This window comes from Schistocerca nitens, chromosome 2 (assembly GCF_023898315.1).
Source record: "Schistocerca nitens isolate TAMUIC-IGC-003100 chromosome 2, iqSchNite1.1, whole genome shotgun sequence".
Lineage (NCBI taxonomy): Eukaryota > Metazoa > Arthropoda > Insecta > Orthoptera > Acrididae > Schistocerca > Schistocerca nitens.
The window spans coordinates 415,486,716-415,511,822 of NC_064615.1; the positions used below are offsets into that span (position 1 = coordinate 415,486,716).

The window sequence follows — 25,107 nt, forward strand, 5'->3', positions numbered from 1 at the left end:
GCTGAGTCGCGATAGGCACAACAAAAAAATTCACACAATTATAGCTTCCGGCCATTAAAGCCTTTGTTAACAACAGACACACACACGCGCGCGCGCCCATACACACACACACACACACACACACACACACACAACTCGCACACAAATCTGCAGTCTCAGTCAACTGAAACCACCCTGCAAGTTGCCTGAGACTGCAGAAGTGTGCGCGAGTTGCATTTGCACAAGTGTGTGCGCGTTTGTGTATGTGTGTCTATTGTTGACAAAGGCCTTAATGGCCGAAAGCTATAACTGTGTGAATCTTTTTGTTGTGCTTATCACGGCTCAGCATCTCCGCTGGTGAGTAGTAACTTTCCTTCTATAATATTGTTGGAAATAAAAATTTCACAAATAATACTTGGGAGAAAGAACAGACATGTTCAAGTAAATTATCTGGCATTAAACACCAAATCCTCCAAACTTATTAGTAACACTTGTTAGTCAAATAGAAAAAAAGTAAAAATATTCGCATTATGAGGGAAATAATTGAAGAATGTGGCTTACCAAAATCAGCTGTTGAGTAAAGGATCTGCAAGATGAGAAGAGCTTATACTATCACAAAGAATGATAACCACAAAAAATGCTTAACCAAGAACCTTAAAATAAAGCACTACACGGTGGTGGTGAAACCACAATACCTATATGTCCAAATCAAATCAGATTATCGAATACTGAATTGTAGGTTGGATAAATTTGAAACATTGGAGAGGAGAGTCATAACAAAAATACTGAGTTCACTAAAATGACAGACTCCTGAGTATTAAGAAGTTGTGATGAAATGTCCCCCCAATGAACCATGGACCTTGCTGTTGGTGGGGAGGCCTCAACTATACAGATAGTCGTACCGTAGGTGCAACCACAACAGAGGGGTATCTGTTGAGAGGCCAGACAAACGTGTGGTTCCTGAAGAGGGGCAGCAGCCTTTTCAGTAGTTGCAGGGGCAACAGTCTGGATGATTGACTGATCTGGCCCTGTAACACTAACCAAAACGGCCTTGCTGTTGTGCTACTGCTAATGGCTGAAAGCAAGGGGAAACTACAGCCGTAATTTTTCCCGAGGGAATACAGCTTTACTGTATGACTAAATGATGATGGCGTCCTCTTGGGTAAATTATTCCGGAGGTAAAATAGTCCCCCATTCGGATCTCCGGGTGGCGACTACTCAAGAGGACATTGTTATCAGGAGAAAGAAAACTGGCATTTTACGGATCGGAGCATGGAATGTCAGATCCCTTAATCGGGCAGGTAGGTTAGAAAATTTAAAAAGGGAAATGGATAGGTTAAAGTTAGATATAGTGGGAATTAGTGAAGTTCAGTGGCAGGAGGAACAAGACTTTTGGTCAGGTGAATACAGGGTTATAAATACAAAATCAAATAGGGGTAATGCAGGAGTAGGTTTAATAATGAACAAAAAATTGGAGTGCGGGTAAGCTACTACCAACAGCATAGTGAACGCATTATTGTGGCCAAGATAGACACAAAGCCCATGCCTACTACAGTAGTACAAGTTTATATGCCAACTAGCTCTGCAGATGATGAAGAAATTGATGAAATGTATGATGAGATAAAAAAGAAGTTATTCAGGTAGTGAAGGCAGATGAAAATTTAATAGTCATAGGTGACTGGAATTCGAGAGTAGGAAAAGGGAGAGAAGGAAAAATAGTGGGTGAATATGGATTGGGGGAGAGAAATGAAAGAGGAAGCCGTCTGGTAGAATTTTGCACAAAACATAACTTAATTATAACTAACACTTTGTTCAAGAATCATAAAACAAGGTTGTATATGTGGAAGAATCCTGGAGATACTAGAAGGTATCAGATAGATTATATAATGGTAAGACAGAGATTTAGGAACCAGGTTTTAAATTGTAAGACATTTCCAGGGGCAGATGTGGATTCTGACCACAATCTATTGGTTATGAACTGTAGATTAAAACTGAAGAAACTGCAAAAAGATGGGAATTTAAGGAGATGGGACCTGGATAAACTGACTAAACCAGAGGTTGTACAGAGTTTCAGGGAGAGCATAAGGGAACAATTGACAAGAATGGGGGAAAGAAATACAGTAGAAGAAGAATGGGTAGCTCTGAGGGATGAAGTAGTGAAGGCAGCAGAGGATCGAGTAGATAAAAAGACGAGGGCTAGTAGAAATCCTTGGATAACAGAAGAAATATTGAATTTAATTGATGAAAGGAGAAAATATAAAAATGCAGTAAATGAAGCAGACAAAAAGGAAAAAAAAATTTCAAAAATGAGATCGACAGGAAGTGCAAAATGGCTAAGCAGGGATGGCTAGAGGACAAATGTAAGGATGTAGAGGCTTATCTCACTAGGGGTAAGATAGATACTGCCTACAGGAAAATTAAAGAGACCTTTGGAGAAAGGAGAACCACTTGCATGAATATCAAGAGCTTTGATGGAAACGCAGTTCTAAGCAAAGAAGGGAAAGCAGAACTGTGGAAGGTGTATATAGAGGGTCTATGCAAGGACGATGTACTTGAGGACAATATTATGGAAATGGAAGAGAATGTAGATGAAGATGAAATGGGAGATACGATACTGCGTGAAGAGTTTGACAGAGCACTAAAAGACCTGAGTCGAAACAAGGCCCCCGTAGTTGACAACATTCCTTTAGAACTACTGACAGCCTTGGGAGAGCCAGTCCTGACAAAACTCTACCATCTGGTGAGCAAGATGTATGGGACAGGCGATTTACCCTCAGACTTCAAGAAGAATATAATAATTCCAATCCCAAAGAAAGCAGGTGTTGACAGATGTGAAAATTACCGAACTATCAGTTTAATAAGTCACGGCTGCAAAATACTAACACAAATTCTTTAGAGACAAATGGAAAAACTAGTAGAAGCCGACCTTGGGGAAGATCAGTTTGGATTCCGTAGAAATGTTGGATCACGTGAGGCAATACTGACCCTACGACTTATCGTAGAAGAAAGATTAAGGAAAGGCAAACCTACGTTTCTAGCATTTGTAGACTTAGAGAAAGCTTTTGACAATGTTGACTGGAATACTCTCTTTGAAATTCTGAAGGTGGCAGGGATAAATACAGGGAGCGAAAGGATATTTACAATTTGTACAGAAAGCAGATGGCAGTTATAAGAGTCGAGGGACGTCAAAGGGAAGCAATGGTTGGGAAGGGAGTGAGACAGGGTTGTAGCCTCTCCCCGATGCTATTCAATCTGTATATTGAGCAAGCAGTAAAGGAAACAAAAGAAAAGTTCGAAGTACGTATTAAAATCCATGGAGAAGAAATAAAAACTTTGAGGTTCGCTGATGACATTGTAATTCTGTCAGAGACAGCAAAGGACTTGGAAGAGCAGTTGAACGGAATGGACAGTGTCTTGAAAGGATGGTATAAGATGAACATCAACAAAAGCAAAACGAGGATAATGGAATGTAGTCGAATTAACTCGGGTGATGCTGAGGAAATTAGATTAGGAAATGAGACACTTAAAGTAGTAAAGGAGTTTTGCTATTTGGTGGTGGTGGTGGTTAGTGCTTAACGTCCCGTCGACAACGAGGTCATTAGAGACGGAGCGCAAGCTCGGGTTAGGGAAGGATTGGGAAGGAAATCGGCCGTGCCCTTTCAAAGGAACCATCTCGGCATTCGCCTGAAACGATTTAGGGAAATCACGGAAAACCTAAATCAGGATGGCCGGAGACGGGATTGAACCGTCGTTCTCCCGAATGCGAGTCCAGTGTGCTAACCACTGCGCCACCTCGCTCGGTTTTGCTATTTGGGGAGCAAGATAACTGATGATGGTCGAAGTAGAGAGTATATAAAATGTAGACCGGCAATGGCAAGAAAAGCATTTCTAAAGAAGAAAAATTTGTTAAGATCGAGTATAGCTTTAAATGTCAGGAAGTCGTTTCTGAAAGTATTTGTATGGAGTGTAGCCATGTATGGATGTGAAACATGGACGATAACCAGTTTGGACAAGAAGAGAATAGAAGCTTTCGAAATGTGGTGGTACAGAAGAATGCTGAAGATTAGATGGGTAGATCACATAACTAATGAGGAGGTATTGAATAGAATTGGGAAGAAGAGGAGCTTGTGGCACAACTTGACGAGAAGAAAGAATCTGTTGGTAGGACATGTTCTGAGACATCGAGGGATCACCAATTAGTATTAGAGGGCAGCGTGGAGGGTAAAAATCATAGAGGGAGACCAAGAGATGAATACACTAAGCAGATTCAGAAGGATGTAGGCTGCAGTAGGTACTGGGTGATGAAGAAGCTTCCACAGGATAGAGTAGCATGGAGAGCTGCATCAAACCAGTCTCAAGACTGAAGACCACAACAACAACACAATGATGAAATGTATCAGAATATATTAAATATAACAGAAATAATGGGAAAGAGTAGACTTATGGCCTTTGGCCATTTGTGTAAAATAAATGACTGGAAGTTACCTAAATGGTTCCTCAAATGTGACAAAAGCGGTCAGTTATAAGCTGGATTCAAAATGCTAAAAAAGGTATATAAACAATAGAAAGGGACAGTTTGAGAAAAAAGTATTATAAATGGATGGTTTCCAAGGCAAGAAGGAAAATAAGATGTTGAAAATGACTGAGGAGAGGAAAAAACAGTGCAGTGAAAGAATGGAAGAAAGCAAGGGGAAAAACACAGTTGGCACTGAAAGGATGAAAGATAGCAGGGGGGGGGGGGGGGGGGGCATGTGGCATATGGTATACTGGAGGCCTGTGCAGGGTGGTGGTGGTAGTGGTGGTGGTGGTGTGTGTGTGTGTGTGTGTTTGTGTGGGGGGGGGGGCGTACTTAGTATTACTCTCACAGTAAATGAGAATAAAAATTCAGTCTTTTCATGATGATTTCCATTGTTTTCATCAAGACCAGCTTACTCATGTCATGCTGTCGAAAACTTGTGTCTCATCTGCAATGTTAGTGATACCTGTTACGCCAAAAATAACTAGACGGATTTGCTTGTAGTCTCTCATCATTGACAGTGGTTTTAAATAGATCAATACACTGACTGTCTTTGAAATGTACAACTTGAATTCTGAGATAAAGCAACTGAAGCATACATCCCAACAGAATCGGTATGGGTCATTGAGATAATACATTACTACTTGTCAAGAAATGAAAAAAATGTAGATGCTCAACGATCATGAGACAATCTGCCTATGCATTCCTTTCTTTTTGTGTAGTTACTAGCAAAACACCAAGGATCCTGGGCAGATAAGGATGTAGGACCTATTTTCCTAGTGCCCAAGAAGATAAGATGATGCTGTGCCTGGCCGAAGACAATGTGGGCATCAGGATTCCTGAAATTTACTATATTCCTTGATAGTGCAGAATCAAACTATATCAGCCAAACTCTACAGCTCCTGAACCTTGTAAATGCCAAAGAAACATAAAAAAAGTTGCAAGTGAGAAAAATCATAGCTCATAAATAGATATAAAATAGTATTTGATGCAACAGAAATATTTTTCTACACTTCGGCCTTCCTGTACTCTGTACTCAAAGATACCATAGAAATCAAAATGTACAACAAAAACATTATCTGAGACATTAGTTATAATACTTGTGATGCATGGAAGTGGGCTCTCAACTATATAAGCCATGTTGTTGACTAGTGTCACTTTCAACATGACATCAGTCAGTTGTCCCGGACAAAGATGATGGAGGTTATCATCAAAATCTCAATTTTTTAGTTCTAATTTTTATGTGGAAGAATACTGAAAATACTTTATACAAATCTAAAGAAAAGCCCAAAGAAACTATTGGTGGCCAACTATTTCTACTCCATTGACAAGTTCCGTAGTAATCCTAGTTGACATAGATATAATTCACAATGTGACCTCTTATATAATGTGTCATATTACTCTGTAAATGAAAATAGTACTGTTTTATTTATTACAGTCCCCTGAGGACCACCTTGCTACACATCTATGATATGAACATTAAATCTAAGAATGAAATGGTAATTAAATGGACACCCTAGCTGCAAGCAGGCGTATATGTACTTCATTGGGGACATGTTGAAAATGTGTGCCCCGACCGGGACTTGAACCCGGGATCTCCTGCTTACATGGCATACGCTTTATCCATCTGAGCCACCGCGGGCACAGAGGATAGTGCGTCTGCAGGGACTTATCCCTTGCACACCCCCCGTGAGATTCACATTCCCAACATGTCCACACCACTAAATTCGTAGTGCGCCTAATAGATGTTTGCCCATCATACTCATTACTCGTGGCAGATTAATCTACCAAGTCCCATACGAGTTCAGGCATAGCGTTTGCGTTCGCACATATAATTAAATCTAAGCCCTTTATTGCATGTGAAAATTTTGTGTACTTTATTATGTATCTTGAGAAGTTTACAAATTAGTGCGGATTTCATTATTATGTCTGTGACATATTTAATCCAATCTGAACACATTGGTAAACAGTCCAGTGGCCATTTTTGGTTACAGGTCCAGAGAGAAAAAGAAGAGATGTAAATAGGGAAGAAACAGCAAACTAGATCACAGATTAAATTGAACTACATTTTCTGAATTTGCATCAGCTGTATTAGGTGTGGATATAGTACCCGTTGATGACAAAAGAAAATTTGTTCTAGACCGAGACTTGAACCCAGACTTCCCACTTATTGTGAGCAGCCGTGTTACCAGTGGGCTATCTCTGCACACTTCATGGACTGACACAAACTTCCACATGTCAAACCATGTACCGTCAGGTGGCTTGCGGAGTATGGATGTAGATGTAGATGTAGATGTAGATGTAGACATGGAGAACTGAGGCGTATGAATTTATCGTCTAGTGTCAGCATGTAATATTTACATAATGTCTGGATGAACAGGCATTGATGATAATTGATGGCCATTCCAAATTAGATCGATTTTTATTTGCTGAATGTGAATAACTTGACATCAGCTGTATTAAGCATAGACATAGTACTTATTGGTCAAATATGAAAAATTTGTTCTGGACTGGGACTCGAACCCGGTTTTCCCACCTATCACGAGCTGTCACCTTACCATTAGGCTATGCATGCATGCATGCATGCATGCCTCATGGAGTGGCAGAAACTTCCATATGTCATACTGTCTACATCCCTGTCCTGTTCATTGAGACATTAATGTAGATATTACATACCAAGGTGGAATACTGTATGTTTCACCGTGGAATATATATTGTTTATGTGAGGAGTCCATGACAGTTTCACATCCATACTTACTCCTAGATACTTTACCACTCCCTATACAGGTAAAGTTTCATTGAGAAGCCTAAAATTCCTGTATGTGTGCTGGATAAGCTTCCTTATAAATGGCACTATAACTGTTAACTTAGGGCTGGGTGTTTGACACCCATTTCAACCTCAGACATAATATCATGTCTTCAGGTAAGGATGGCTCCAATGCCATATGCCATTTTTTGACATAGCTACCCATTACAATGGTTCCAAAAGTTATGTCAGTTACTTCTTCACTGTTAATGTTCCTGAACAAATGTTCCCTATCCCTTTTCAGGATCTCAAGATTGCTTTCTAGCAGCGTTGCTGCTCCCCATACCAAGTTGTTGGCATTGACATCACCATCAACCAGCAGTTGTTGATTCTGCTGTGTGCAGCTGTCTGCCAGTCTCCTCATTCCTGAGACTGCAGTGCTATGGGTCTGTGTCCCTACTTCCTGCCTCAGCTTTTTTGGATGTGATCGTCCCAAGAAATGAGAGTATTAGACTCCTCCCTTATTCTCCTGTTTCCTGTCTTAGAGGCGGAAGAGGTCTCTTTACCCCCTTCAACTTGGGACACTCGTTTTGGTGGTCTTAGGATGAAGATCTTTTAGTTCCCCCCATTTTTGTTTAGGGACCCTTCTTTACGTTCTTATTGTTTCTGTTCTTTGATAAAAAAAGATTCTCTGAGTTCCAGACAAGGATTTATCTTGAGATGATCCAACTTTGTGATGATTTCCACACCTTGGAGTGGTGTATCAACCGAACCAGTTGCAGAAACAGATTACATCAGTTCCAACCCCGTTGTTTCAATGTTTTCAATCTCATCATGTCCCTTAGTTTTTGTTTTTTCTTGTTCTGTGTTCTCCATTTTGATCCCACGATAATTGGGGATATATTTGTTCGACACCACAGAAGCCCATATTATGCAAGGTTAATTACTCAGTGAGGTTGCCCAGTATCTGTTAGGCTCCATTAATGACACATCTATCCATGTGCCCCCCCCCCCCCCCCACACACACACACACACACATTGACATGTATCATATCCCGCCTTTGGTTGGATATCTGGAGAAATGCAGTAGGACTATGGGATTGGATATGGGAGAGATAGTTTGTTGTGGGATACTCTTCATCTGGTCTGTCTATTGAGGCCTGTCCGGTGTGGGATATCCTGCCAGTAGGTGGGTTACAGCCAGCATAGCCCTCGGCTTCTTGTGGAATGAAAGCCTTTCTGCTCACAAGGACAGAGCTTAAACAAGATGGTGTCCCCCAGAGAGGCGGCCACATAGATCCTTCCCTCCACCATCAGCTTTTCAAACTACGCAGATGGGAATTATCCTTACAACACATGGTCCGCTCTTATAATCGTCCTGGTCTCAATCTCAGGTAACCCACTGTCCCTGCAGCCTCCATTCATTAGTTTCCCCTTTCTTTGTCAAGTCACCCCCTCCCAATTCATGTCCCCACATCATATTCAATGTGCGTCCCTCCTCATTGGCTCCTATAATTGTGCATCACATGCCTAGCATGTGTACTAGCCACCCTCCCTGCCACATTCATAGCCGCAAACTGGCTGCCTGCTCCAGGGCCACTAGCAACCCACCCCAGTCCTTCTCCCAGCATTCCTCCTCCCCCTCCCCACCTCCCTCTTCCCTCTCCCTGTACCCACCCAACCAAACACTACCCCCATCACAACCAGTCAATCTGCCAAAATGCAGCACTGACACTGTTAATCCAGACAACACCACATAGGGGCAAAGATGTACGCATTCGCTTGTGTGTGTGTGTGTGTGTGTGTGTGTGTGTGTGTGTGTGTTTACTCTAACTCATAAAAGTGTTACTCTGATAGCTAACAAGTTTTCATTCTTTTCGTGAATGGTCTCCTTTACTCCAAAAGTACCTGATACATGCATCCTTTGGTGAGCTTCTATCTGTTTTCCAAGATACCATTTCATTGTAAATAGCTATTTTTGCGTTGTGGTCGGAGGAGCCATACACTACTAGACAAACATTTATACATTGATTAAATTTTCACGTACAGAAATATTGTCTGTGCATTCTGCTTTCCTGTGCACTTCGTTTGGGATACTTAAAAACTGAATTCAGGTTATAAGTGTTACGTGACATTTGTAAATTCTTTTATCTGAACCTTCCAGAAAATTTATATTAAAATCTAGAGAGTTATCAGTTGCTTTCTTTTTTCTGATGGGTGGTGTAATAATGACTCAAAATTTTCTATGAATATTTGAAAGTGTCCCATTTTGGATCTATAGGCTGTAATAATTATACATGACTTTTCCAGTAGCAACAGTCCACAAGCACAGACTTCCAGTTGTTGATATAGGCAGAAACAACTATTTTAAATAGATTTGAACTTTGTGTTTTTCATCAGAAGTAATACACTCATGTTCATAAAAAGAGAAAATCTTGAATGATTAGAGACAGGGCATTCATATTCATAGAACATGTACATTAGTGTGTTCTGCAGAAGTGATTAGCATTTCAGTCACCTTAGTTCATCACATGTCCTGTTGCCTAGTAGGTGTAGGGTCCACCATGGGCCCTGATAACTTGTTCCGTGCTTGATGGCATCGACGCGTGTAAGACACAAATGGTGTCCTGTGGTATTGCCATCCATGCTGCATTCACCTAGTTCCAAAGTTCATCTGTGGTGGTCAACATTGGCTCACAGAGCTGCACCTGTTCTTTCACCACATCCCACACATTTTGGATTGGTGAGAAGTCTGGTGATCTGGCAGACCAGGGCAAAAGACTGACCTCCTGTAACACCAAGAAGACACGTATTCATACAGCAACATGTGGTCGTGCATTGTCATGTTGAAAAGTGATGTGTGCGGTGTTGTGCGGAAAAGGGTATGGTTACAGATCACAGGCTGTCATGCAGGTATGTCACAGTGGTCACAGTGCCATGGACATGCGCAAACTGTGATTTGTGGTTTTACCCAATAGCACCCCACACCATAAGGCCTCGAGTTGCCGCTGTATGTCCCGAGCGAATGCAGTCAGTGTAATACTACTCCCCCTGTCTGTGGTGAATCAAAATGCAGCCAGTATTGTCAAACAAACAGAAGCTGCATCCATCCGAAAATAAAATCGGATGCCATTTCTGTCCCCAGTGACCTCGTTCTATACACCATAGCTGTCTAGCATGTTTTTGCACATTTGTCAAAGGTAGGCAGAGAAATGGATGACACACACATAACCCATGCCGTAATAAACTACAACGGACTGGCACCCGTGATAGATTATGATGTGTTACGCTGTTCTGCCAGAGCCGAGGAGGATGCAGATCTGTTCTGCAATGCCATTTGGATGAGGTGTCAATCTTCTCAGAGGGTGATCTGGGTGGTGCGACCTGACCCGTCTCGTGTTCTACAGCCTTCGGTGAACCGTTTGGCACACACCCGTTGCACTCTGAAACAGTTTGTCCCACACGAGCAACAATTTCCTGGATTGATGCATTATATTCTTTCATGCCAATAATGGGCTCTCTTTCAAACTCACTGATTTGATGGCATGGTTCATGCACGCATCTTCGAGGCATCCTGTATGTCTGCACCAGTTACACTGATACATTACTGCACATTTTACCGGTAGGAGGTGATGCACTGCAACGTCGGTCTTGACCTTGAACTCGCGGGCCAAATTGGTTCAAATGTAAATCATTTGTGTAGAACATATAATGTACAAGTCCTTTATGTATGAACATGCGCTGGTAATTAATAGAGTAATTAATAAAATTTTGCATTTAGCACATGGATTCCTGGATTCAATGTCAACTTCCTTTTGACATTCTAGATTATATAAGCAGATAAGAAATTCATTAAATTTGTTTTTACCGCTCTAACATTCTGATGCACAGATAAATTTATTTTGTGTGACACTTCATTTACCAGGACCTGTTTGAAAGCAGTTTATCTGAATTACTTATTTTGTCTTAAAAAAAAGCATACATCTCTCAGATGTACTTATGGGAATTCTGTTGTTGATGACAGTGGTTCCCCTCCCACTCTATGTAGAATACAAGAAGTTTCTCAGAAGAAATTATTTTAGAATTGGTCACACTAGCACACTGTGTGTGATTTCTCTTACTGATGACTGCACTTTCGCAGAACCCTTTCATTAAATTTGTGTCATCTGTTTGCTTTATGTATTACAGAATTTACATGTTCATTCCATTTCATATCACTTCTTAGTATTACCTTTAATTATTTAAATGCTATGCCATCCTAACCATGTCACTGGATACTATTAATTTCTCTCTCTTTACTACAGGCATTGTCTTGCATTTATCAAATTTTAAATGCAGCTGCCATCCATTAAACCAAGTGGAAATTTTGTCCAAGTCTTTCTGCATTTCCTTAGTTTCCTGGAGACTGGAGGATCAACAGTGAACAATCAGAAAGTGATACTAATGCTGTATAATAAACTTTTTATTTATATCCATTTTGCTGACCGAGTAGTCTTTGAAAGGAAACCATCAAGTCAAAGCTAGTAGACCAAACTAGACACTGCATGACCAACTCTCTACATCTATAGTCTGCAAACCACAGTGAAGTGCATGGCAGAGCATAAATCCCATTGTACAAGCTATTACGGTTTCTTCCTGTTTCATTAAAATGTGGAGTGTGGGAAGAATGATTGTTTGAATTCCTCTGTGTGTGCTGTAATTATTCTAATCTTATCCTCACAATCCCTATGTGACAGCTGTGAGGCCATGTAAAATTCTTTCCTGGTTTAAAGATGTCAATCAAAACTGCCTTTCATCATGTGTTTTAAAAGTATCTTGACTGCCATGTCTCATGAGAAGATGCCAGGAGGTTTTCATCACTTGACTGCTAAGGTTCACTTGATTTGGTTAAGAGCAAGAACAGTATTATGGGCATCAAGCAGTGTGGCATTCAGCTGCAGAAAAAAGAATAAAGGGAGAAGGGCCAGTTGTATGTATGGTTTTGTCACAACTGAAAATCCTACCAGCCATCTACTAGATACTATAAGAAAACTGCAAAATGGATCCCAGATGACAGGGGAAGTATTCTTGGAGGACTACATGATGAAAGGCAGTTTTGATTGCCATATTTAAACCAGGAAAGAATTTTACATGGCCTCACAGCTGTCCTTCCTTATTTTATACAGTTTCATGCTTGAGGTGTGGTAAGAACATGTTGCAGCAAATCTGATGTCACAGGTTTTTAGATGAAAGACTTTTAGATAAAGTAATAAATAGCCTAATGCAGAGGTTTGTTCCCAGGTGATACACTCCTTAAACACACTGAGTGTAGACAACAATTCACCATATTTCGGAAGTGTTGATTGGTTTGTAAAAATATAAGGAAGAAGTGGCAAATTCTATCTTAGATTTTGAGCTTATGTTCTTCAGAGCACAAAGACACACACAGACAGTGATGGGCCAAAACATGATGTCCTCTGCCCACTGTGAGATAGAATATCACCTGTTGGTGTTGTGGGCATATTGCTCAATAAGGAAAATGTATAAGCGGAGCAGCAACAAGTAAGGACTAATTCTAATGACAATACAGGCCACAAATGGGGAAATCCACTGACTTGTGTGACTCTGATGAGGGGAAGATTGTTTTGATAAGGGACAGATTGTTATGGCCCAGCATATGGGAATGTTCATCTTAGAAACAGAAAAACTGGTCAGCTGTTCCCATTCTTCTCTTGTGTGCATTTATGGAAAGTGGTTGAAGGATGATCAAACCACGAGTAGGCAGCTTCATCACAGAACACACTGTAGAGGAGGTTGGTGGCAGTCTGTAGTGGATTTGATGACAGAGTAGAATGCTGATGTAAGCATAAGAGTTTTTGGAGCACAGTGTTCAGGCTCCGCAATAGACAACCCCTATATATTCCTTTGGTGACCCAATACATCATCTGTTGCGATTGCTTGATGCTCCGCAACAGCCAACCCCTATAGATTCCCATGGTGACCCAATACATCACCAGTTACGATTGACATGGCACAGGATCATCGAGAATGGGCTGTGGAACAGTGAAAATATGTTACCTAGCCAGGTGAATTACATTTCTTCTTACACCAGGTTGATGGTCGTGTCTAAATATGCCATCACCCAGGTAAATGACTGCTCAAAATGTGCTCCACACAGTGGACACAGGCCAGAGGGGACAGTATTATACTATGGGTGACATTCAAATGGGTTCCTGTCTGTGGATAGTAACCAAAGGCATCAGGACAGCTGTGGGCCTACATGAAGATTATTGCAGACCACGTGTATATTTCCATGCGTGATATCTTCGCCAGGGGTGGTGACATCTTCCAGTAGGATAACTATTCCTGACATGATGTCAAGATCATGCTACAGTGCTTTGAGGAGCATGATAGTGAACTCATGTTAGTGTCTTGGCAACCAAATTCACTGGATCTGAAACTGATGGAACAGTTTGGGATGCTATTGTGCTCGGACTCCACAACCACAAACCTCCAGCCTTAATTTATGCTAATTGCGTAATTGACGACTTGTGCTGCATACCTCTGGAAGCCTATGAAGGCCTTGCCAGATCCTCGGCTCTCACAGTCGCGGCTGTATTGCGGCCCAAAGGTGCACTGACATGCAGTTATACTCGCAGTTATAATGTTTTGGCAAATCAATATATACATTGTTCTGGTATAGGTGTCTCAGCAAAACTGGAGAAAGTGAGAGGAGCAAGGAAGTACAAGAATAAGGAAGGGACAGAGTAAAGCAAAGAATTCTCAATATTGCATTGAAGTGAAACTTCTTTGCGAAAAACAATATTCCAGGGCTAATATCTTTGTCACTATTTAGATTTGTACTGGTAATGGTATATATTTCTTTTTTGATTTAAAGCTAAATTGATTATTCAAAATAAAATACAATTGCTCATTATAATGTTAAGTACGAAGTGAAGTAGTGCAATGTTTAAAGTGCTGGACTCGTATTTGGAAGGCGTGAGATTGAAATTCCCATCTCTCTTTCCTGAAATCAATTCAGACAAATCAGTAAGTTTATTCTTTTTCGAATATCGCTTGTGTTCCATTTCTGATACTTTCACTGCCAATGTGACTGCCATTTGATTCCAAACATCAGTACTTCCTTATAATGTTAATTTCTTTACCATCCCTGATGCATTTAGAAAAGTTGTGATCTCATTCTAGAAGAGTAGTACTTTGTTTTAATGTGTGCACTTCAAATTGCACTATCATCGTACATTTTAATTTGTCATCTGCACTGGTGAAAAACTACTAAATTACATGTAAATAGTCTACATGGGTATGACGCTGGATCACGTTGTGCAAACCTGTGAAGACTATTTACAACACATCCACTGGGAAAGCTTGAAGAGTCACTACTACTTACATAATTAAATTATTCACTTCAGCATAATAAGTAATGAAATTGTAAGTACAAATGCAGTTTTTCCCCTTGTACTAAGGGTAGTTTGTTAATAGTTACTATATTAATCAGAATAAACGATTATGGCAATTTAATCTAATTGGACAGATAAAAAATCATCTCATCGAGTGGTGGCAGAACTCCACTAGATGAGTAGATTTTTTATGCAAACTTTTGGAGCCAGTGGCTCCTCATTCTGGTAGAAGGATTGAAGGGGAAGGAAGAGGGATGAAGTAAAAGGACTAGAGAGGTTTATGAAAAGGAGTAGAGTTTGGAAAAGTCACCCAGAACCCCGGGTCAGTGGAGACTTACCGGATGGGCTCATCCTGTACTCTCCTGCTGCTGCTTGACGAGTAGATATTTTTATCTATCTAACTACATTTTATAGTCAAAAATAAACATTTATATTTATATGGTGAAAAAACTGACCGACTCACCATTCATCGAACTTACAGTGATTAATGTGCACCCACAATTACTATAATGTTTTTCGTTTATCTTATTATGTAGCTTTATCTTTAATGATAGGTTTGTGTAATCCAGCAGAGAATGAAGATTGTTTTGTACGTGTACTACAAATATACTTCATTACTTTAATTGAAATGTATTCAGCTCCATTTATGTTATTCTGTTATTGCAGTTATAGAGGATACTCATGAAGAAGGGGGAAAGGGTGGGATCAGAGGGGAACGAAGGAAATTGCAAAGTGCATCTCAAATATTGATAAGAAACATATCTACTAACTAGATGGCAAAAAGTTAACTGAGACATAGCAAAATAACAGAACCCCTAGCTTTGGAATTTAGTGTCATTAAATGTACTAAAATTTAGAGAAAAATGGAATTTACAATGTTTAAGGAAATATCAGAGCCTTTACTGTCTCTTATGAATTCCATATTCCAAAATCAAGTAATATTTTGGCTTTTTATGCAGTTCTTAATTTTTGAATGTCTCATTAAAATGCCTTACTTGTGATTCATGAAAATATCATTTCAGGCATTATTTTCTTGACAATCAGTTTTGTTAAACTACTTGATATCTCTCCCATGAACCATCTAACAGTATTGTCAGTTACTTCTAGTAAAAACTACTTAAATGTAGTGTATGACAGCATTCCTAATAGATACAGTTGTATTGGAGCTCATAGTGTTGTTACAGAAAAAATGAACATTTATTTTTCTTTATTGAAGACTGCTGTCATTAATGTAACAGTGTTGTGATCTCCACTGAAGCTATAAAGACATGACATTCAAAAAATGATGTTGTGTTCTTAGTTTTGTCATTTAAATAGGTCTTTGTTTATAAACCAGGAACTACCATTTCATGTGTATGAATACATGCAGTAATAATGTAATTTTATTGCAGATGTTATATCTTGGGTTTGGCACTCAACAAGCTGTAGGCAGAGACTGCCATGATCTGAATAAGCGTGTAGAGCTGTATTTGGATGGTGTAAAAGCTGATCTCCCGTCCATAGAATCTATTGTTGTGATGAACATACCATCATGGGGTGCTGGTGTACAGCTGTGGACCATGGGCACAGGTTCTGTATATAATGACATCAGTTTAATTTAGATTTGTTATGCATCTGTATTTTATCTTCTCTCATTACATTATGTACAAACAACAAACACACAAAAATCTATGTCTGGGATATAAAACAATGACTTGTAAAATCTGCCCTGTTGTACATTTGTTGGCCATGGAACTTAATCTTTTCATTCAGCTACAGTTATCTGTAACATCAGTGTCACTGTTATTTACATGTTACATGAATGTTTTTTTTTATTTATTTACAGTTAATCTGGATAAAACTTATAGTGACAAAGAGAGAAGTTGGCTATTCATTCATTCATTCATTCATTAATACTTGTTCCATAGATCATGAATATGACGTCTCGTAATGATGTGGAACGTGTCACTTTAACATAAGTTGTTGTTGTTGTTTTTTTTTTTACACAAAATAATCAATTAATTGATGTTTTAGAGTTACTACTTCATATCTAAAACTTCATCTTTTTGAGTAGGGGTTGCCTGTGATATCTACTCTTTCACTGAGTGCTAAGGAATATGCAACAAACTCTTTACAGAAATTTGCAAGCTGACCCTAAGCTCCATCTGCCATATCATTTGTGTAATGCACAATTGTAATTTTTGATAACAGCACCTTGTGGAACTGTTCTACCTGAGGTGCACATAAATCTTCAGCTACAACTACCAAGCATTATTCTATTAAACCAGCATCTGTGAAAGAGAGCTAACTGTTTGTTTTGTTGTATATGTAACCACAAGCTTCAGCACCATCAGTTTAAGAAGTTTCTTGAAGATATTGACAGTAAGTTGGAGGTATGCCTTTTTAATGTGAGGCTTAGTCGGGGCCAACTGTTAAATCGATTTTTGTCTTTTGAGAGATATTTTTATAGAAATGAGCAATGTGTGTGTTCCTGAAATGAAACAGTCTTCATGGAAAAGTGGCTTTATATTCCTTGCTGATATAACCAGCCACCTGAACTACTTGAGCACTTCACTTGAGGGTAACGATATGTTGATAACACATTTCGTTGACCATATACAATGTATGTGAGAAAAGTAACGAGACTGGCAACACTGTGAGCGATCTGACAATGCTGTGTCACTCTACTTGTGTAGACGGGTTTGTTCATACCTTCCAGGTGCATAGTCTGAGTTTCAGCTGCATACAGCCATCACATGATTTTTGAGAGGGCTATCAGTGAAGTTATGTTTTTGTCGTACTTTACGAAAATTGAACAGCAGAATTTAGAGTAATGTTATGCCATCAAGTTTTGTGTTAAACCTGGGGAATCCACAAGTGTGATCTATGAAAAGTTGAAACAGGCCTATGGGGAAGAATCCTTATCAGGAGCACAATTTTTTTGCAGACACACATTATTTTTGGAAGGCTAAGAACACATTGTAGATGAACCTCACTCAGGGAGACCTGCCACTTCAAAAACTGATGAAAGCATCGAATGTGTGTGTGCTCTTGTGAGGTCATACCGACATTTAACAATAGGGATAATGGGTTATCTGTTAAACTTTCACTGTACATCAAATTTTGAACAAAGTGTTGCACATGTGAATGATTTGTGCAAAAATGTTTCCAAAAGAAAAACCACAACTAAGTCAGACAATCAAAAAGGTGTGCATTGATCTTCTTTAGAGAACTGCCAGTGACACAAATGATTCAGTTGTGTGATCACAGGCGGTGAATCCTGGAATTTTTTAGTACAGTTCTGAAAGAAAGTGGCAAAGTGAAGAGTGGCACGCTGAGACATCTCCTTGGAAAAAAGCTCAATTGAGCAAATCAAAGATGAAAACCATGCTGATCTGCTTCTTTGATGGTAGAGGTATCATGCACAAAGAATTTGTTCCTCCAGGACAACTTGTCAACTAAGTGTTTTACAAACAAAGATGTCTTGAAAGGCTCAGGAAAAGGGTGATTCAAGGAGACCAGATACAGCAGACAAGCAGATGCTGCATCATGACACCGCCCCATGTGATACTGCCACTTCCTTCACAGAATTTTTGACCTCAAAAGGCATTCCTGTTGTTCCACAGCTGCCTATTCACGCAATGTGAGTTCCTGTGACTTTTGTCTTGTCCCAGAATTGAAGAAGCCTTTCAGTGCTGCTCTCATGACTGGAGACAACAACTCCATCAGTGTATAGCTGCCAAAGGGTACTAATTTGTTGTTTGAAGAAAATAAAAGCTTTAGTGGATAAAAAATCAGTCTCATTACTTTTCTTCCACACTTTGTACAAGCATTCAAAATGAAACTGTCATTTTGAGAGAATCAGTTAGACAAAGGAAATAAGTTTATTTTACACAAGTGTCTTCAATTGTAGGACTCTGGTATTAACATAAACTTCAAATGCTATCATGGTATCCACCTATTCAATGTAAACTTAAGGAAGAATTATAGTTCAGATGTAACAATGTGAGAGCACAGCAGGGTAATGATCGTCCATTTTTCCTCTCTCTATTCAGTGAATGTTGATGACATTTGTGTTGATCTGCAGCTTGAAGTAAGTGACCTGCACTGTGACACGGAATATAAAGACTAATTTAATAACAAGACAAACATTCTAGATTTCTAAAAGCATTTCCCTCAGGATCAATTTCCTCATTTACACAAGGTAGGTGCAGGTGTCATATCAATGTTCAATCCCACATACATCTGTGAACAACAGTTTTGAACAATGAAGAACAATAAAACATGGGAGAAATTTAATGTCTGACCTGAACCTGAATTGTGCGCTATGTCTGCAATGCACACAAATGATTGCACCAAATATAGATGGTCTTGTAAAAGGGAAGAAGGCAAGAAGAGTGAGAATGTGAGAGTTCATTAAAGATCACTTCATGTGCAATGTCTAATTAAGTCAATTTTTAAAGTGTAATAATAATGTGATAGCACTATGATTTTAGTTTATTTGATGAGTGTATGGCAGTGAAGCATTTTTTACTGTGACTGACATGTTCCTGGTTGCAAATTAATAAGCCTAATAAATATGCCATGTCTCCTTTCGAGTTTGCACACGACTCCCCACTCCCTAACTACAGATTTGGAGCGGTACAGTACTTACTGCTCGCAGACCTGCGCTCACTTTCTGCCGACATAGCATGTTGTTTGTGAAGCTTTGTCTAAATGAAACATATTTGACTGTTAGAAGGACAACATGTGAACTGCTGTAGAACAATCTCATCAAAAGGCCTCTCTCAAAATACAAAGAATTTTAATATGTAAAGGTGCCAGTGGCATCAAAGTTAGTGCCCAGGCCATTTGAAGGTAGCAAAATAAAAGGCAGAAATATTGAACTCCATTTTCAAATGTTTCTCTGCAAAGAAAAATCCAGGAGTAGCACTCGAGTTTAATTGTCGCACCACTACAAAAGACAGTGGTGCCGAGGAACAAATGATATCACTAAAGTTGAACAAGGCACAAGGAAATGATGGTATCCCTGACAAAATTTATAGCTGAGTTACCCCCTCTTTTAACTGTAATATACTGTAGAACCATTGAACAAAATGCTTTGCTCAGTGGTTGAAAGAAAGCACAAGTAACACCTACGTACAAAGTTGTAGTAGAAGTGGTACTCTAAACTACTGCGCAACATCATTGACAACCACCAGTTGTATAATCTTTGAACATATTCTGAACTCAGTGAGATAACTCACAGTGAATGTTCTCCTCTGTGCCAACCAGCATGGATTCCAAAAACATTGATCATATGAAGCTTGTCGCAGTAGCCTTACGTCTGTTGCCATGTGAAAAAATTACTACGTTCATACTATTAGCCACCGATATAGCAAAAGAGACTCTTCATGTAAGAATTATTAACACTGTATTCAAATGCACGGAGAGTTGGTTAAAGACGAATGTTAGACTGAGGCATTTAACATGGAAGTAGAATCAACCAAACGCTAGAACATCTAATAGTCAAAAGCAGCTTTGTAACTATTAAACAACAGAATAAGAAACTATTTTAAGAGTAAGCACACAAGCGTAATAGAATACAGCACCTCTGGCAACTGAGGTGGAAGCACTTTGACAGTGTTACAAAAATTTCACTTAAAAACCACACGAATTGCACTGCACTGTAGTGCTACCTGTGTCTGCTAAACCTCAACTTCGTTTTTACTCTCATGCTTTCCTGAAAACCTTGAATCAAAACACTGAGGTGGATGCAGTGTATCTAGATTTCTTAAAACTGTATGACTTCATACCACAACGGTGCTTATTAATGCAAGTATGATCATATCCCTAATCTATCCTTTGCACCCATATAACACATCCTAATTCACTCATCAAAGTCACATCATTTCAGAGGCAGTCACTTGTGAAAGTAGTTTTGTCAGACACCAGATCCCCTATAACTTCTGCATAGTGGTGGTTGTCAATGATGTTGGTTTGTAGTGTAGAGTACCACTTCTACTACCCCTTTGTAGGTAGGTGTTACGTGTGCTTTCTTTCAACCACTGAGCAAAGCATTTTGTGGGCATAACCACCAACCATCTGAAACTTCCAGATTGTGACCAAGAGCACAGCTGACTACATAGTGAGAGAATACACTCCTGAGGACAGTATACTAATTTTCAGTAACTGCTTCAGAACCCATGCACTCTAAATTCTCCACCACCCTGCCCCGTTGACAGCAACTTCTCTAAAATATGTAAACAGGAATTGGGCTTACAGTTCATTCATCAGTCTCACATTCCTCACACCGCTGCAAAAGTCAGTGATATAGATATTAGCGTCAGTGATGTTGAGGAACAAATGAAATTGCTGAAATTGAACAAGGCACAATGACCTGATGGTATACCTGACAGAATTTACAACTGGCCTCAGTTTTTTCCACTAACCCCTGTCCCACCACCTCCAACTTCCCTCACTCTACATTCACAATCCCCTTTAACAGTCTCCTTCTTTCATTGTTCTATAATCCCCTCCCAATCCACTCCACTTCATTGTGTGCAACACTCAACTTGCTAGCCTGCAACAGGTTGACTTCACCAGCCCCATATTCCTATCCCATTCTCCTTCTGCCCCCCCCCCCTCCCCCAGTCTCTCTCTCTCTCTCTCTCTCTCTCTCTCTCTCTCTCTCTCTCTCTCTCTCTCTCTCTCTCTCTCTCCCCCCCTCCCCCCTCCCCCTGTCCCCCCTGTCCCCTCCCCCTGTCCCCCCCTCCCCCCAAATGTAGACTTGAAATATAGTCGTATCTTAGTCATATCTTGAAGTGACTTTTCTCTTTCTTAGTGCTTATCCAGTTGTACAGGATCCACTGTTTTTCATGATTTGGCAAATTTGTTTATTTTTAACTTTGTGGCCACATGTCCATCCTGTCTCCACAGTCTACAGCTAACATGAAGGAGAGAAACCATATGCACCATCTGTGGGTGAATAGTGTAAACTTTGTTTTGTGATATCATATTCTAACTGTTTGTGTATTGTATTTTCTGAGACAGAGATTGGGGCACCAGCATTTACCTAAATGAGAATGGAAAACCACCTAAATCCCACCTCTGGCCGGCCAGTGTTCCCAACCAACTATTGTTAATCTGCCATGGTGGTGCCATTTCATTTAATTCAGTATAAACAGTTGGTTAAAGTCTGCAACTGTAAAAACAATAGATTTGTGTATGAAATAACTTTTCTGCTATCAGTCACAATATAAATAAAAAGTTAATCGTGACTGGTAGCAGAAAAGTTATTTCATAAGCAAACCTAATGCTGATTCAATTTGGGCCTGGCTCATCTCCAGCTTGGAAGCTATTGTGCTGCCTGTTATGCCATACACACAGATCACATAGATCTAGTTGCATTGTTGTTATAAATTCTGAAAGTGGGCAAAATACTCAAAATTTGTTCATATGGAGGAGGGTTTTGATAGAGGTTTGTTGCAAAGTATCAATCTGTGAGCTGCCATCACAATCTCAAAACAGGGAATCGATAAGTTGCTTTAAAGCTACAATTGATTGCTTCTCTAGAATTACATGTCACATAAGTGCATAGCCTATGTATGGATTAGACTAGTTGGATTCCTATTTCTGTCCTGGAGCAACTCTTCTTCTACTAATCTTCTTCACGTATGTATGGATTAGACTAGTTACATTCCTATTTCTGTCCTGGAGCAACTCTTCTTCTACTAATCTTCTTCATTTACCACAGTTGACTCTTTATTATTATTTTTTTTCTATTCTTTCCTTTGTTCATGATGTTTTATGATTTTTTCATTAGTTGTTGATTTTCCTGGTGCTCTTTTATAGTATTACCTTTGGCACTGTAAGTAAGCTCCACCATCATGTTTCCTAATACGGTACTGCAATACCTACTCTTGTTTTGCAAACAGCTACATTGCAGTTTCACAGTATTTTTCTCTAGTCCGTCTTCATCTAACACCAACCACTTCCCCCCTCCCCCCCCCCTCCCCCAATCCTTTACAACTTCCAACCTTCCCCAAGCAACCTATCTTAAGCTCTGAAGACGAAATGTATAGTCCTGAAAGCTAAGCATTTTATTTTCCCTACTTTAAATTTTTCTATTGCCAGCACTGAGCGTTCTACCTCTTTCTGGAAGGTCTGGGTTAGCCTTCAGTCTCTCTTGATGCTTTTTGTTTTATACATAAAAATAGTGATATACTAGCATGATATAGTCTACTAACAATGGCTTTTGCTGTACCTAGAAAATTTACTTATTTATATTGTACTTGAAAGATGAAAGTAACTTTTGCCAATGTGTCACTTCCAAGGAACACATCTCGATGAAACTCGGATCATACACAGAAAGAACTGCTGCAGTATAGTACAGAAGGTAACTGAAAGAAGTATGCAATGAGATAAGCAGATTTTTTTTTTCCAGACAGTAAATGTGCTGAAATCACTCCGATTTATGATGGTGCCCTTGAGAGTAAAAAAGGTGGGAGATGGTTCTTAATAAGGTGTGCGATCACCATGAATGGCAAAGCATGCTCTGTTACATGCTCTCATCCTGGGAACATGAATGCACCCAAGAACATGTTCAGACATGATCATTTTTGTGATCCAGATGTTATGGTATAGAGAGGCATAATGTTGTGTTGGTGTACTGACTTCTAAATCTTGGGCATGGTACACTCACCACTCAGTGTTATTGTGATATTGTACTCCTTCCCCTTGTGCATCTTTTTAGGGTGCATTTGGCCCTGATTTCATTGTTTTAAATGACAGTGCACGATGACATTGAATTGTGCAAGTGGAGGAACTATTGGAATGGAAGGATATTCAACAAATAAACTGGCATGTCCATTCCTCTGACTTAAATCCCATTAAGCACATGCAAGTGTTGGGGAAACATATTGAAGCACATCCTCATGCACCGATGACCATCCAGTAGTTATCAACCACACTGGTAGAGGAATGGGGTGCTCTACCTTAAGAACTCCATATAACCTTGTGGCCAGCATTGGAGCACACTGCAAAACATGCATTGCCGTCCAAGGTGATCACCCTTCCTCTTATGAACCATGTCCCACCTTTTGTAATGTCCAGGGAACCATTGTAAATCATGATAACAAACATGTCTTTTCTATTTGTCTCATTGCGTATTTCTTTCAGTTACCTTCCGTACTATACCTTGTGGTCCAAGTTCCATTGCACCTTGTTACTTGGCAGTGACAAATCACGCAAAAGTTACTTTTGTTCTTAATTTTTGCACACCAGTGTGGTTCTTATGAGATGTGGTAGTAAAATTTTAGTTATCATATTTTTCCAGATGTTGGTTATCTTGGTTTTAAAAGTACATTTTGGCCCCTCAGGAAATGTTCCACCTCAAAAATCACATTGGTGTCAATGTAGAAATGCCATAGAGGCAGTGGTTTCTTTATCCGAGGAAAGAGTGAGAAGTCACTGGGTGCTGTACCAAGAAAATACAAGGATTACAGCTGTGCAGAATGAGCTAGACTATTGTTATGGGGAGAAACACCCTCTTGGATAGCTTCCCACGATGCTTTGTCTTGACAGCCTCTCATAGCATCATCAGCAGATTTTGGTATCATCAGCAGATTTTGGTCGTCTGCTCCTACATCTTCATCTACATCTTCATGATTACCCTGCAATTTACACTCAAGTGTGTGACATACTTTGCCTCTAATGAGTATCACCTGTGGGCACCACACCATGGAAGTCCCAAAAACACTCATCACCATGCCCAATGATGACAGCATCTCTCGATAGTGTGACAGCATCTTCCCCTGTTTTGGATGTGGTGAATCAACATGTTTTTACTGCATACTTTGCTAGTAAAGCATTAGGTACTTAAAGTAGTAGATGAGTTTTGCTATTTGGGTAGCAAGTAACTGATAATGGCCAAAGTAGAGAGGATACAAAATGCAGAGTGACACCAGTAAGAAAAGCGTTTCTGAAAAAAAGGAATTAGTTAACATCAAATATAAATTTAATGTTAGGAAGTCCATTCTGAAGATATTGTATGGAGTATAACTTTTTACGGAATGAAACATGCGCAATACACTATTCAGACATGAAAAGAATATGAGCTTTTAAAATGTGGTGCTACAGAAGGATGTTGACAATTAGATGGGGAGATTGAGTAGCTAATGAGGAGGTACTGAATCAAATTGGAGAAAAAATAAGTTTGTGGCATAACCGAATTAGAAGATGGTGTCAGTTGATAGGACACATACTGAGACATCAAGGAGTCATAATTTGTTAATGGAGGGAAGTGTGGGTACAGAATTTGTAGAGAGACACCAAAGCTTGAATGCAGTAATTTGGTTCAAATGAATGTGGGGCGCAGTAGTTATGGAGAGACTACTGTGGAGGGCTTCATCAAAGCAGTCTCATGATTGAAACCCGCAACAGTAACAACTTCACAAAATTGTTAAAGCTTTTGTGGCCACTTGTTGATATTTTGCATGTTGGCTTCTGTC

At 39.6% G+C, this 25,107-nt stretch overlaps 1 protein-coding gene across 6 annotated transcripts in view; it reads left to right on the top strand.

The window, feature by feature from the left end:
* Positions 1-25,107, top strand: part of LOC126236284 (diacylglycerol kinase epsilon) — a 200,266-nt gene that overhangs the window by 138,235 nt on the left and 36,924 nt on the right. For all 6 annotated transcript variants that reach the window (XM_049945468.1, XM_049945465.1, XM_049945469.1 and 3 more), the window contains exon 11: positions 16,030-16,207. In XM_049945468.1, coding sequence (XP_049801425.1) covers positions 16,030-16,207 — 178 coding nt within the window. The remainder of the gene's footprint in view (positions 1-16,029; positions 16,208-25,107) is intronic.